Consider the following 16582-nt stretch of genomic DNA (forward strand, 5'->3'; position numbering starts at 1 on the left):
GTACTTTAAGTATGCATGGTATTAAAAAGAGTATATGTATTATTAAAGAGTGCAGTCATTGGTTTTTTAAATGACAGTAAGGTAGAATAAGATAAATTAACATATGACTTATCAAATGAGTTTGCTGCCATAAATTCACTACCACAGCTTTATAAATGGATTCAAACAGGAATCATATTAAATTGTTTACCACAAATTTTGAAATGTTGTTAAATTGAGTGAAAATATTTATTTCAGAGCAATGCATCACAGAAATAATTTGTATAACCAGTCATTACATAAGACTTATTACAGATGTATAAAGTTAGTAACAGAGTAACTTCAACATGATTCTTCTGCATTGGACTTTTTGATCAGCAACTAGAACACAATGAAACTGATGTTCGGGAAATGTGAAAATTTAACATTTTCACCTTGAGGCACAGTACATTTGAATATTGTACACAACAGTAAAACATGATACTCAAGTAAAACAACAATAAGAGCAGATCCTAAGAAGTGATACGTAAATTAAATGTTTGAATTAAATTAATCTGTCAGGTGTCCTTCTCTTTACTGATGGAATCACTGTGGTTGTCGTCAGCATTTAATACTGTCAGATGATGAGCTGGCAGAGTCAACAATGGTACTCCTCCATACTGGGTCCTCATTGTCCACCCACCTGGACTGGATGGGTAGTACTCTGAACTGAGAACACGCTGTTCACATAGAAATTGTTTTCTGGTGTCTTTTCTCTTTATACAGCACAGGTGAATTATCTCAACTATATTAAGGAGTACCGAAATACCTGAAACAACAAGCATGAAAAAGATAAAGATAGTTTTCTCTGTGGGACGGGACACCATACACTGGGCACCGCCCAGTTCGGCACAAGGAGATATTTTGCAGTGGAACTTTAAATAAATGAAGGGGGAACCAAAGATGAAAAACTGACACACACTAAAACCCACTTCCAGGATGATTTTACAAAGCAGCTGGGTTATGTAAGTACAAAAGAGGATGCCTTTTATCTTCACCTTTCCACGATCATCTGTATATTTGCGTTTCTTCAGTTTAGTTCCATCAACTTCATTCTGTTCCATCATTCTCTTCTCTTTGTGAATTATGTGTACTGCATGTCCCAGGTAGACAAGGGTGGGCGTTGACACAAAAGTGATCTGTAGGACCCAGTAATGTACATAGGATATTGGAAATTTCCAGTTGTAGCAAGCATGTTCACATCCTGGTTCCTTAGTGTCACAGGTGAACTCCGAAACCTCATCTGACCAGACTTTGTCTGCAGCAGCACCCAGGACAAAGATCCTGAACAGGAAGAGGACACTCATCCAGATCTTCCCCACTACAGTTGAGTGGGACTGGACCTTATGTAGCAGTGATGAAAGATAAGACCAGTCCCCCATGGCTGAAAAATGATTTCAACAGTGGAGAAAAAAATACAGTCAGTACACTTACAGAAAAGCACAAATATAGAGCATTCACTGAGCTCAACAACTTATTTACAAGTTAAACAAGACAAAAAGAAAATTTATCCAAGCATGAAGGAATTCTTCTGTTGATAAATTTTTTAAAAAGTTTGTGTATATAATATAATGTGCATACATTATGGTAACTTCAGAAATCAGAAATGTAAGGAAACAATCAGTGGCAAATATATATAATGTCTTTTATACTGTATTGTAAGTATAAAGAAAGAAAACATTAAAATGAATCAATTCTTTGTCTAATATTAATTTTATTAATATCTGATAATATCAAATATAGCTGTTATTAATTTATGTGTAAAAAATGAGCAAGTAAATAGATAAATGAATATAATAGAAGCACCAGTCCAAACAACAGTTTGGGTTTGGCTATTGTAGGGACTCTGTTCTTTCATCACTTAAATATACATACATTGTGTAAATCATTTTTAGAATAATATACACCATCTGACTGCAAAAAACACCTTACATTATGATAGAAAGAAACCCAACAACTGCAAAATTAGCAAACACTTGGTGGTTGCAGTAAGGAGAAAAAACATTTGAGAGAAGAAACCTCAGAAAGAACAAGACTCAAGGTGGGCTGGTAGGACTTGTTTGGATGAGACAGAATTGAGAAAAAGTATTTACCTTAATATTTGCTTAAGTTTGAAATTTTACAGGCCCAGTGTCCCAAAATTACACATTTGAAAACAACAACAGGCATAACACAGCCTTGCTTATTCAGGATTTGCTACAATGAAAATATGCCAAGCTGCTAAATATGAACTGAGACTGAGTTGTCTTAAAGAAGCACAGAACCATTTCCTGTAACCTAATATCGCAGTAATGAACAAGCCTTTTCATCCAAAAATGTGGAAACAAAATGTACTCACTTGTACAGGTTCAAATATTAGGAGATCTTTGCCATGAGCTCATCCAAGAAGAACCAGAGTGCAGGTGGTGAAATTCAAACTGAACTGACAAGGAAGATGCTTTAAATCCTGTCTGAGGCCTGTGGGTTTGGTCTGTCTGACTCATATATGTACAATCTGCTGATCACAGCATCTTCATAAGTCTCATGACAAAGTTGCATAACATACCTCCCACCAGTTTCCGTAAAAAGGAGCATGGATGATCAAGATAATTTTCTATCACTGTAAATCATAATTTCCTATAAGTCCACACCTTTGAGTGGGAGTGTATGTGGGAGTGAATCCTGTGACCTCTAGGTCACATACACACACTATATATATATATATATATATATATATATATATATACACACATACACACACACACTCAGTCTTGATAAAAATCTTAAGACCAGTTAAAAAATGGCAAGAATTTGCATTTTGCACTATTGGATCTTAACAAGGTTCTAAGTAGAGCTTCACAATGCTAAAAGAAGAAATCGGTGCAAGAGACAAAAACTTTTGAGCAGTGAATTTTTTGAAAACTGCATTTACACTCAAACATTATTTTTTCAGCTGATCAAAAGTTTAAGAACATAGCCTTTAAAAGCCAAAAGCTGTGCAAAAATTTGGATTCCATGTCATTTTCTGTCAAGTATTTACACTGTCAAGACCTCCTGATGGCAAAAGCAAAAAAGCTAGCTGACTGGGATACCCAGGATGAAGATTCCAGTGATCCACTCCACCTCTGTAGAGATGGGGTGAGGGAGGCCATGGACGCAGGGCAGTAAGTTTTGAAGCCACCGGTAAAATCCACTGATAAGCAAGCTTCTGATATTTAGGAGCAAAAACAGGTAACAGCTGACTGGAATAATACTTCCAGAGGGCGAGCACTTTTCCTATTTGCAGACTGAGACTGAAAATGTGATGAAGTGGTTCACCCAGTACAGCAGCACAGGTCTTCAGCAGTTGGGTACACACATTGTTCAGGCCCGCTGCTTTTGTTGGATGAAGCTTCCTCAGCTGACCCCTGACCTGATGCACTGTGATTCCTGGACGCATCTGTGTTGCGGTGGCAGTGGAGGAGGAGTGGGATAGCAGGGGTGCTGTGTTGTCTGGAGTGAGGTGTTTTGAAGGAAGAAGGAGAGATGGCTGCAGTGAGGGGGAGTGTGGGGGCAACATGGGCTGATTGAACCAGTTTAAAAAGTTCTTCAGTTCATTTGTTCATAGTAGCATCCAGCAATGAAGACCAGACACATGGCAAGTTAAACCCCCCTGGCTAAGTTACCCATGGAGCTACATGGGTAACTTAGCCTTATGGCAGGACCCAGTAGTGAAGAACTGCTGGGATTTATTAAAGGAAACAGCCTCTGGATTGGACAAACATGATACAGGCCCTGGTAGTGTAAGTCTTCCAGCTAGTTGAACTTGATGCATCTGAGTGGCAAATTGCTGTGGTAGAAGTGCCATATGGTGTTCGAAGTGATGAGTGAATTTCCTTGTTTTGTTTTTGTTTGGATTGGAAAACCCAGATTGGAGTTTTTGTTTGGACTTGTTATCTTAGAACTGTTTGAACTGAACTGAGAAAGAAGTAAAACCCAGAGTGGATTTATTTTTCGGTGCAGGCTGTGCAAAGATGCCCCTGGGACAATCCAACACATAACAGCAGGGTGCAAGATGCTAGCAAGCAGGGTATACATGGAACACCATAACCAAGTGGCTGGCATAGTACACAGGAACATCTGTGCTGAGTATGATCTGGAAGTCTCAATGTCAAAAAGGGATAAGCACCCAAGGGTGGTTGAGAATGACAGCCAAGATCCTGTGAGACTTCCAGATACAGACAAACATGTGGTGACTAACCAACGGGACATAGCTGTGGTGGCCAAACAGAGGAGGAAAGCTGTAGTGATAGATGTAGCAATACCCAGTGATGACAACGTCAAGAAGAAAGAACAGGAGAAACTCGATAAATACCAAGGCCTAAATGTGTGTGTGTGTGTGTGTGCGTACATACACACCAATGCCAAGCAGCTGTTTCAGAAAGAAGAAGCCTGACAAAAATCGAAGTACCCAAAATTGATGGAACAACTGGAGCAGATTTATAAACCAAAGGAGTATCTCTCAGTTTCTATTGCCTTACAAGTATATTATGTTGCCCCCTTTTTAAAAAGGTTTGTTCCCTAAAATACAGCACCTCACTATGACTAAGATCAATTATATATATATATATATATATATATATATATATATATATATATATATATATATATATATATATATATATATACATACATATAAGTTTAAGGATCATCCACAACAGTAGGTTTACAAAAACATAATGAGACTCTCTTCAGTAAGCACTGAAGTAGAGGCTTTCGTAATATCAGGACAGGAGCAGGATCGACAAACTGGTGCGGAGGTCTAGCTCTGTGTTGGGATGTCCTCTGGAGTCTGTGATGGTGATGGGTGAGAGGAGGATGTTAGCAAAGCTGACATCCATCATGAACAACCCCCATCACCCTCTGCATGAGACCGTGGGTGAGCTGAGCAGCTCCTTCAGTCAGAGACTGAAACATCCTCGCTGCAGGAAGGAGCACTTTCGCAGGTCATTCATCCCAACAGCAGTTAGACTGTACAACACTTCATAATGTTTTGAGTCACTTGGACACTTTACCTCCTCTGCCATCACTTTATCCTTACAGTCCAGATACATTTTATTTATTACACTCACCCATATAATGCATACCGTGTATGCTGTGTACCTTACCGGCTACAAATGTATATAATATTTTGATATCTGTATATAGTGTTTTGATGTGTGTGTATATGTGTGTATATGTACATGTGTGTATTGACTATATATTTTCTGTATATAGTGCTTATGTATATGTGTATAGTGTTTTTCTATTTTATTTTATTCTATTCTATTTTTAGTTTTCTGTACTGAGCTGCTGTAATGCGCAAATTTCCCCATCGTGGGATCATTAAAGTTTTATCTTATCTTATCTTATATCAGTACCTCAATGACAACACTTGATATTAGCCAAGTTTTTAAATGCAGTAAAAGGAATACTGGTTACTGATCTGCCCCACTCAAAATTTTTAAAGCTCCTTAGACTGTGAACATTAACATTATGTTCATGGCAGAGTACACTATATACGTTCCTATTAAATTAGCACAAACCAGTTTACAAACCCACACTCTAAACTATCACTTCCATTTCAACACAACTGGGTCACAGACTCATGTTGTTAGGGAGTGTGGGTGGGTAAGCCAGACCAGGGAGTAATCTGATGATTCATCGGCCTGAAGTATTAGAATTGTGAGGGGGAAGTTAAAGATTCTGCACACCATACAAGAAATTACTGAACAAAACTATCAAGGCAGGAAATGACTAAAGTCAGAAAAGTAAATTTTGTCCAACTGCAACTTAGTCATATTTTGAACTGTGAAAACCACATCTTATGTATTTTATTTATCAAGTCAAGTTAAATTTTATTTCTAAAGCACTTTTAAAAACATCAGTTGACCAAAGTGCTGTACAATGATATATAAAACTAGAAGCACTCAGAGAGCGCAAACCTCCGCCAAGGTCATAGGGTCACTGACGCTGTAATACATGTATCTAAATACTGTGAAATAATCTTTCATCTTTCCCAGACAACAATAACCCCCTATCCCGCAATAGTGAAGAATCCTTAAAAAAATTCCTGGATCCAGATCATGATCCGGATCACTGCCAAAATTTAATCACTTCTTTCTCTTGTCATTTCCAACCACTCCACAAAATTTCATCAAAATCCGTTCATAACTTTTGGAGTAATCCTGCTGACAAACAGACAAACAAACCAACGCGACCGAAAACATAACCTCCTTGGCGGAGGTAATAATAATAATAATAATAATTAAAGCTGCAAGCAGCGATAATAGGCCCTCGCCGGCCGCCGCCCAAGTGCTGGTGCCGATTTGGACCGTGCTTTTCCGGCCGTGCCAGTTTTAGCCGTTTTTTTGGCACGCTACATGTGAAATTTTGAAATGGATGAATTGTGTAACTCAAGGAAAAAGATGCCATTTTCCGGACTTTGCCATGGCAACGTCTTACATATTACATCTTTTTCACCTGTAGGTTTTTTGTTCAGGGTAATGTGAAGAATGTGTGTACCAAATTTCAGGCATTTCTATGCAGTTTTGAAAAAGATATGGTCATTTTTCTATCGAAGAAATTTCTCATTTTTTCCCATAGGGATAAAAAGGGGCAGTTTTGGCATCGTCATGGGAACAGCGTCCAAAATATGACATAGGTGTGATTGACTTTTTTGATCAGGCTGACATCTGCAATCTGTGTACCAAGTTTCATGTATTTTGGGCAAACTAAGCAGAAACTTTAGTATGGGGGATTTTTCGTTTTTTCCCATTAGAATAAAATGGGGCATTTCGGGCTCCGCCATGGAAACGTGTTAGAAAATAGAGTATGGCTGTAATTGGCTTTTTCGATCAGGATGACGTCAAGAATGTTGACACAAGTTTTCATGCATTTCAGTGAAACAAAAATTCTGGACCTCCATACAAATTTTTGTTTGCTTCTGTAGGGGGCGCTATTGCACCTAGAAACTTGATTCCCTAATTGTGGGTTCAGGCCGGTTCAGTAAACAAGTTATTAAATTTTGAGGCTGATCGGCCAAAGATTGTGCGAACGAATGCACAAACAAAATTGCGGCGAGAGACAAAAACGAAGGCCAAATTTATGGGGTTGCCATGGCAACACAGTTGAATATTCTATAAAACCACGCAGAACTTTTGATGCCCCACTTGTGTAGATGATCCTGAGCGATTTTCGTGGCAATCGGTTAAACGCCCTAGGACAAGTTAGTTAAAGTACGAGGAGTGCAAAAATGCTGAATCGGGCAAAGGCCAAAGTTCAGTCCAAGATGGCCGACTTCCTGTTTGTCAGGCGGCAACTCCATAATGTAAGTTTTTGTTGGTCTTCCTATGGTCTTTTTATGACATGAATTTGGTGGTTCTGCGCACAACTTTTTTTTTGCCCCTCCCATAGGAATGCAAAATTTGAAATTTCTAGGGGGCGCTGTTTCGCCACTTTTTTGAGTTTTTTAATGACGCCAATAAAAAACAAAATGTTTCACCAGACCTGGCTTGCATGCAAAAATTGGTGAGTTTTCGTATATGTTCAGGGGGTCAAATTAGCGATCGTTTACTCAGAAAGAATAATAAGAATAATAATAATGAACAATTCTAACGATTCCAATAATGCGCCAATCCAGCCACCTTCATATATACGTTTTCGGAAATGTCTCGACACGACCCACGTTGTCGTGAGGTCCATGGTCAATGACGAGCGCGTTGCGCTCGTCATTGACCCACTTTCGTCGCGCAAGCTAGCTGATGACGCTAACGATTTCAATTATGGGCTGTTCCATTCACCCCCATATATACGTTTTCGAGAAGCGTTCGACCTGACCTACCTTGTTTGAGGGTCCGTTGTCAAAGTCGAGCGCTTCGCGCTCGACTTTGACCTTTTTTCGTTTTTCGCGCAAGCGAATACAATAGGCTCCTCGCCAATCACTTCGTGAGGCTCGGGCCTAATTAAAGCCGCAAGCGGCGATAATAGGCCCTCGCCGGCCGCCGCCCAAGCGCTGGTGCCGATTTGAACCGTGCTTTTCCGGCCGTGCCAGTTTTAGCCGTTTTTTTGGCTGCTACATGTGAAATTTTGAAATGGATGAATTGGCTAACTCAAGGAAAAATATGCCATTTTCCGGACTTTGCCATGGCAACGTCTTACATATTACATCTTTTTCACCTGTAGGTTTTATGTTCAGGGAGATGTGGAGAATGCGTGTACCAAATTTCAGGCATTTGTATGCATTTTTGAGAAAGCAAGGGTCATTTTTCCATCGCAGAAATTTCACATTTTTTCCCATAGGGATAAAATGGGACAGTTTTGGCATCGTCATGGGAACAGCGTCCAAAATATGACATAGGTGTGATTGACTTTTTTGATCAGGCTGACATCAGCAATCTGTGTACCAAATTTCATGTATTTCGGACAAACTAAGCAGAAACTTTAGTATGGGGGATTTTTCGCTTTTTCCCATAGGGATAAAATGGGGCATTTCGGGCGCCGCCATGACAACACGGTAGAAAGTAGAGTATGGGTGTGATTGGCTTTTTTGATCGGGATGATGTCAGGAATGTTGTCACAAATTTTGATGCATTTCAGACAAACTGAAATTCTAGACCTCCATACAAATTTTTGTTTGCTTCTGTAGGTGGCGCTATTGCAACTAGAAACTTGATTCCCTAATTGTGGGTTCAGGCTGGTTCAGTAAACAAGTTATTAAATTTTGAGGCTGATCGGCCAGATTGTGCGAATGAATGCACAAAGAAAATTGCGGCGAGACACAAAAATGAAGGGCAAATTTATGCGGTTGCCATGGCAACACCGTTAAATATTCTATAAAACCCCGAATAACTTTTGATGCCCCACTTGTGTAGATGATCCTGAGCGATTTTCGTTACAGTCGGTTAAACGCCTTAGGACAAGTTGATTCAAATACGAGGTGTGCAAAAATGGTGACTCGGCAAAGGTCAAAGTTCAATCCACAATGGCCGACTTCCTGTTTGTCAGGCGGCAACTTCATAATGTAATTTTTTGTCAGTCTTCATATGGTCTTTTTGTGACGCGAATTTGGTGGTTCTGTGGACAACTTTTTTTTCGTCCCTCCCATAGGAATGCAAAATTTCAATTTTCTAGGGGGCGCTGTTTCGCCACTTTTCTGAGTTTTTTAATGTCGCCTGACCTGAAGGCAGCATCACGGGTTTTGAGGAGTGAACGGACCTGGCTGTTCATCCAGGGTTTCTGGTTAGGGAAAACCCGGATGTTTTTGCTGACAGTCACATTTCCGATACAGAACTTAATGTAGTCCAGTACCGTCCCTGTGAATGTTTCTAGGTCCTCGTGTTCGAATAAGTCCCAGTCTGTGTATGCAAAGCAGTCCTGTAGGTCGGAGAGTGCGTTTTCAGGCCAGGTTGTAATGGTTTTTACAGTAGGCCTGGCTCTCTGTCTGAGGGGGGTGTATGCTGGGGTGAGCAGCAGGGAAAGATGGTCGGACTGGCAAAGGTGGGGGAGGGGTTTGGCTCTGTAAGCGTGCTTAATGTTGGAGTAAACATGGTCAAGAGTGTTCTCCCCTCTTGTAGAACATTTGACATGTTGGTGGAATTTCGGGAGTACAGTCTTTAAGTTGGCCTTGTTAAAGTCTCCCGCGATAATAAGAACACCGTCGGGGTGGACCCGCTGCTGTTCGTTAATGGCGTTCAGCAGGAGAGCCAGCGCCATGCTAACGTTAGCATCGGGAGCTATATACACAGCTGTGACGATCACTACTGTTAGCTCTCTGGGTAGAAAAAAGGGCCGACATCTTACAGACATGTACTCGAGGTCTGGGGAACAATGTTTGTCTATGATTGTTCCGTTGTTACACCAGTCCTCATGCACGTAAATACAGAGACCCCCTCCCCTGCTCTTACCGGAGTCCTTGGTCCGATCTCCGCGTAGCAGAGTGCGGCCTGCTAGCTGCACGCTAGCATCGGGAATGTGGGGGTTTAGCCAGGTCTCGGTGATAATCATTACACAGCAGTCACGAACATAGCGATTTACAGCCAGCTCTAACTCTAGGTTGTCCGTTTTATTTACCATGGACCTGGCGTTTGAGAGATACAGGCTCGGCAGAGGAGGCCTGTGTGGTTGGCATTTCAGCTTCAGCATAAAGCCGGACCTGCAGCCCCGCTTCTGCTTCCTCTCCCTCCGCCGTCGGCGGCGCCTTCCAGACCCGATAACAATCCACGGAGCCCCCGGCGGTCTCGCTATAGCGTCTGGGATGTTATGAGTGTAGTGAAAATCACTCGATACTGATATCTTGTGCCGGTAGCCAATGTCCACAAGATCCTGGCGTGTGTAGCAGTTGTTTGCAGAGACAAATGCACCAAAACTAACAAATATGAAATACAAAAAGTACAGTTTATAGTGCGGTTTATAGTGCGGGTGGGGTGCTGTTGACTTCAACTGAGGCTATAGTCGGACGGTGGGCTCCTTTACATTTTGAGAGAAGCCAACTGAATCTAATAATAGATTAAATGCAGTGTTGAGGCTGTCATTTTCAGCATCTACATGGATGTTAAAATCACCCACTATAAGGACCAGGTGGACGATAGATAATAATAAATAAAACAGGTTTTTGATTTTCCCAATTAAGATGGACAAAACTAAGAGTCAGGCTTTCAAAAGAATGAAAACTTTGTCTGGGTCTTTGATTAATTAATAAGCTGGAATTGAAGATTGCTGCTACTCCTCCTCCTCGACCTGTGCTTCGAGCATTCTGACAGTTACTGTGACTCGGGGGTGTTGATTCATTTAAACTAACATATTCATCCTGCTGTAACCAGGTTTCTGTAAGGCAGAATAAATCAATACGTTGATCAATTATTAAATCATTTACTAATAGGGACTTGGAAGAGAGAGACCTAATGTTTAATAATCCACATTTAATTGTTTTATTCTTTGACGCAGTTGATGAAGCTGTATTATTTATTGTTTTTGAATTTTTATGCTTAAATAGCTTTTTGCTGATTTTAGCTTTGTTTTTTGGTGGAGCAGGCACCGAATCTGTGGGGATGGGGTTTTGGGGGGATGGCAGGAGGAGAGAAGCTGCAGAGAGGCGTGTAAGACTGCAACTATGCTTCCTGGTCTCAACCCTGGATAGTCAGGTTTTAGGAGGGTTAATAAATTTGGCCAGATTTCTAGAAATGAGAGCTGCTCCATCCAAAGTGGGATGGATGCCGTCTCTCCTAACAAGACCAGGTTTTCCCCAGAAACTTTGCCAGTTATCTATGAAGCCCACGTCATTTTTTGGACACCACTCAGACAGCCAGCGATTCAAGGAGAACATGCGGCTAAACATGTCGCTCCTGGTCTGAGTGGGGAGGGGCCCAGAGAAAACTACAGAGTCCGACATTGTTTTTGGAAAGTAACACACCGAGTCAATATTAATTTTAGTGACCTCCGATTGGCGTAACCGGGTGTCATTACTGCCAACGTGAATAACGATCTTACCAAATCTACAATTAGCCTTAGCCAGCAGTTTCAAATTTCCATGAATGTCGCCTGCTCTGGCCCCTGGAAGATATTTGACTATGGTCGCTGGTGTCTCTAGGTTCACATTTTTCAATTCAATTCAATTTTATTTATATAGCACCAAATCACAACAAACAGTCGCCTCATGGCGCTTTGTATTGTAGGCAAAGACCCTACAATAATACAGAGAAAACCCAACAGTCAAAACGACCCCCTATGAGCAGCACTTGGTGACAGTGGGAAGGAAAAACTCCCTTTTAACAGGAAGAAACCTCCAGCAGAACCAGGCTCAGGGAGGGGCAGTCATCTGCCGCGACCGGTTGGGCTGAGGGAAGAGAAAAGACATGCTGTGGAAGAGAGCCAGGGATTAATATCAATTAATGATTAAATGCAGAGTGAAGTATAACAAAGTAAATAAGGTGAATGAAAAGAAACAGTGCATTATGGGAACTCCCCAGCAGACTAGGCCTATAGCAGCATTAACTAAGGGATGGTTCAGGGTCACCTGATCCAGCCCTAACTATAGGCTTGATCAAAAAGGAAAGTTTTAAGCCTAATCTTAAAAATAGAGAGGGTGTCTGTCTCCTGAATCCAAGCTGGGAGCTGGTTCCACAGAAGAGGCGCCTGAAAGCTGAAGGCTCTGCCTCCCATTCTACTCTTAAGTATCCTAGGAACCACAAGTAAGCCAGCAGTCTGAGAGTGAAGTGCTCTGTTGGGGTGATATGGTACTATGAGGTCTTTGAGATAAGATGGGGCCTGATTATTCAAGACCTTGTAGGTGAGGAGAAGAATTTTAAATTCTATTCTACATTTAACAGGGAGCCAATGAAGAGAAGCCAAATGGGAGAAATCTGCTCTCTCTTTCTAGTCCCTGTCAGTACTCTAGTTGCAGCATTTAGGATCAGCTGAAGGCTTTTCAGGAAGCTTTTAGGACAGCCTGTTAATAATGAATTACAATAATCCAGCCTAGAAGTAATAAATGCATCAATTAGATTTTCAGCATCACTCTGAGAAAGAATCTCTGGAGCTTGAAAAAGGCGACTGGACTTCTTTTTGTCCAGTCGCCTTTTTCAAGCTCCAGAGACTACTATGACCTGGATGACTGAGAATCTACACAGACATCTGAGAAAGAATGTTTCTAATTTTAGAAATATTGCACAAATGCAAAAAAGTAGTACTACATATTTGTTTAATATGTGCATTGAAGGACATATCCTGGTCAAAAATGACTCCAAGATTTCTCACAGTGTTACTGGAGGCCAAAGTAATGCCATCCAGAGTAAGTATCTGGTTTGACATTATGTTTCTAAGATTTGTGGGGCCGAGTACAAGAATTTCAGTTTTTTTCTCAAAACAGAGTCGCCAGGGGCGCAGCTATATACTTTCTGAGGTGTATGCAGACACATTTTTAGGCGCCCCCCCTCCGCCCCCCAACCCACCCCACGTGCATACACACACCAGGGTTCTAGCCAGAAATCTTTTTGACTATGGCTTTCTGAATACAAGTGGGGCTGCAACTATCAATTATTTTATTAATCGAGTATTGTATCGATTATTCCATCAATTAATCAAGTAATTTGATAAGAAATAATTTTTCGTAACAATTCATCTGCACATTTTAACTTCCATACTGCAGTTTTTCTGCGGGCCACTTCCGGCCCACGATGTAATTTTATACGGCCAGCAAGATGATTTCATATAGCTATTATTAATAGCCCGCGGGTAAATGTGGTCCCACCACTTATACTACAAATCCCACAATGCACTGCAACAGCTGCCGGCAGGCCAAGAACTGTGCTCTACCCCGTTTTCCGTATTGGCGATTGATGAGTGATCAGTGGATAAAACATCGGTCAGCACTTTTTACAGTGACATTTAAGCTGCCTGACCCCCAAAAATGACCAAAGGAAAAGTGGAAAACAGGGATTTTCCAAACAGGTGGGAGGCAAAAGATCTGAACGCGGACATCGGAGGTAAACCATCTGTCTCTTTTCCTCACTTGCGATGCAGGGAAAAGAGCGGATTGGTGGGACAGATATGGGAGAAGATGAAGAGGGAGACCTGCACAGGTGAGCTGACCACCCGCTTTAATGGACTGATAACATTCGAAGCGGGTGAGCTGACAGTGCATCACTGCGTCACACAGCAGGAAACGCTGCGCAGCAAAGTCCTGAAGACAGAACGCGTCATAAACACCGAAACACAGACAGGGAACTTTGTAAGAGGCAAAGGTTTAAATCACAGCAGTTTCAGTCATTTCTGGAGTAAATAGCTTCTTTGGTGACGTGCCTTATTACACAGGTGCGATGAGCTGCCTGAGGAAATCTGTCAGTTCATAGAAAGTGAAGGAAACGCCACCAAACAATCGCACAAACCAAACCACAATAGTGTGGTTACCACCAGATTGTGGTTATAGTGATCGTGTAAGGAAAAAAATAACAGCTGACATTCTCTGCACAGCGAGCAAAACCACACAGACAATGGAGGCGTGGAAAAACTTGTCAGCGATGATCCACTCGTGTTGAATCATGCGCACATTGTGAACTTTCCCTGCGCTGTGGTAGATTGTAAATTGCAGTTACAGGCGCAAGCAGCGATTAAAGCAGCGATCTAGCCGGTGCGGAGTCCGCGGGGGGCTCCTGTTTGCTAAATGCAGTGACAGCAGAGCTCCGAAAGTGAAGCGGTGAAATCCTCAGCCCGACTAGAGAGCGTCTCAGACCGGCGGCGCCTTGCGATCAACCGCTAGCTAGAACACTACACACACACACACACACACACACACACACACACACACACACTGCACCATCCGCATCCTCTGAACACTGTGTTCATGTGTGCAGATCACTTATTCATGGACTTATAAAATACAAGACTTCTATGACATAACTTGCCGACTGTCTTTAAACGGGGACAGGAGGGGAGGTGAGGGAGCGCCGGGGCACCTACTCAGCGCCGCACCTCTGTTACTGATCATGTAATTTGCACAGCTGTTAAATACAGAAAATGCAACTAGAGAAATATTTTCCCACATCATTTTGGCGCCCACCTCTTGGCGCCCCTATGCATTGCATATACTGCATACCCCCTTTTTGCGTCACTGAGAGTCACCAATAACCAGAGTTTGTTCCTCGGCGGGTGTGTCGCCGAGTGGAGAAAAACGGTTAGCGACGTGAACAGGTTGGTGGTGTACCCGGGGCTTCTGCTTAGGACTACGCTTCCTCCTCACCGTCACCCAGCCGGCCTGTTTTCCCTGCTGTTCGGGATCCGCTGGGGGGGGTAGCTAACGGCGGCTAAGCTACCATGGTCCGCACCCGCTACAGGGGCCTGGCTAGATACAGGATTTTCCAGGGTGCGGAGCAGAGTCTCCAATTCAGAAAGCCTGGCCTCCAGAGCTACAAACAGACTACATTTATTACAAGTACCGTTACTGCTAAAGGAGGCCGAGGAGTAACTAAACATGTGACACCCAGAGCAGGAAAGTGCAGGAGAGACAGGAGAAGAAGCCATGCTGGTAGTGAGTCAGCTAAGAGCTAAGCTCTTAGCCGACTTAGTGTTGAGGCTATAAAGAACTGGATGGCTGCTAACTACCTTTCACTTAATACCGGGAAAACTGAAGTTCTTGTCTGTGCACCTGATAGCTTTGTTCCCACTGTGATAAACAATCTTGGTTTTTTATCATCAATGGTTCAGTCAAATGTTCGAAACCTAGGCGTTACATTTGACCAAGCTCTTAGCTTTGAGAAACATGTTAATAGCCTTGTGCGATCCTGTTTTTTTCATTTGCGAAATGTTGCCCGCCTCAGTCGAATGGTGTCCAAGCCAGAATTGGAAATTATTGTTCATGCTTTTGTCTCCTCTCGGTTGGACTACTGTAATTCTTTATACATTGGTCTCAGCAAATCGTCTTTGGATCGCCTCCAGTTGGTCCAAAATGCTGCTGCCAGGCTACTTAAAGGATCCTCTAAGTGGTCTCATGTGACACCTATCTTGTCATCTCTGCACTGGCTTCCCATAAAGTTCAGATCCCAGTTTAAGATCTTGGTGATCACTTTCAGAGCTCTGCATGGTCAAATGCCTGAATACATTAGTGAGCTCTTACACCCATACATAACGCACAGACTGCTGAGGTCTTCTGACCAAAATCTGTTAGTGGTTCCACACTCTAGGCTAAAAACTAAGGGAGACTGTGCTTTTGAGGTTGCAGCTCCTAAATTGTGGAATGCACTACCATCACACCTGAGATCTGTGGACTCTACTGAATCATTTAAAGAACAGCTCAAGACTCATTTGTACAGGCTTGCTTTTAACTAGTGGTTTGTGTGTGTTTTATTGTGTATCACTGTTTTCTTTTAATTGCTGTAAAGCACTTTGTGATTTTATCTAGAAAGGTGCTATATAAATAAAATTTTACTTTACTTTAAGCTACTAGCTGAGCTAAGCTAGTGAATTTCTAAAAACAAAAGTGAATAATGTGAATACACGTGATTCAGCAAAGAGTGTGCTAGATAAAGTAGGTGAAAATTACACTAAAATATGTTATCTAAATAGATCGAGTTATTTAACAGCTAACAGACAGCAAAACACGACTGTGCTCCGAAACAGGAACAGGAAGTGATACAATACCGCAGTGAATAAGGCTGTACAAGGCTGGCTGTACCATGAATAAGGCTGTACAAGGCTGGCAGTACTGTGAATAGGGCCGTACAACCCGTGACTAAAGGCTTTATAATACGACCTGCAGCTAGGCCTTAAGAACGCCACACAACCAGCCTTCATCACGGTTGTATGGCCTTATTCACAGTACAGCCAGCCTTAGTCATGGTTGAACGGTGTTCTTATGGTCTTCTTATGGCCTAGCCGCGGGTCTAGTTATAAAGCATTACCTACATTTCTTACAAGTACCGTTACTGCTAAAGGAGGCCGAGGAGTAACTAAACATGTGACACTCAGAGCAGGAAAGTGCAGGAGGGACAGGAGCAGGAGTGAATCGGCTAAGAGCTAGGCTACTAGGTGCACAAGGCTACATACTCAAAAACCTTCACAATAACAGACTGGGAGG

The 16582-nt window shown here is 42.0% G+C and overlaps 1 protein-coding gene across 1 annotated transcript; it reads right to left on the reverse strand.

Moving 5' to 3' along the window:
* Nucleotides 1–251: 251 nt before the first annotated feature.
* LOC115792042 (gap junction Cx32.2 protein-like) lies at nt 252–2523 on the reverse strand. Its single transcript, XM_030746397.1, has 2 exons — nt 2357–2523; nt 252–1402 (listed from the first exon to the last, which is right to left on the reverse strand). Exon 2 carries the CDS (start codon nt 1398–1400, stop codon nt 537–539), a length of 864 nt encoding a protein of 287 aa, XP_030602257.1. The 5' UTR covers nt 1401–1402; nt 2357–2523; the 3' UTR covers nt 252–536.
* Nucleotides 2524–16582: the final 14059 nt, after the last annotated feature.

This window comes from Archocentrus centrarchus, chromosome 14 (assembly GCF_007364275.1).
Source record: "Archocentrus centrarchus isolate MPI-CPG fArcCen1 chromosome 14, fArcCen1, whole genome shotgun sequence".
NCBI classification, from domain to species: Eukaryota; Metazoa; Chordata; class Actinopteri; order Cichliformes; family Cichlidae; genus Archocentrus; species Archocentrus centrarchus.

Coding starts and splice junctions, on each gene's coding strand:
- LOC115792042 (XM_030746397.1), bottom strand. CDS start 1,400: ATGGGGGACTGGTCTTATCTTTCATCACTGCTACATAAGGTCCAGTCC.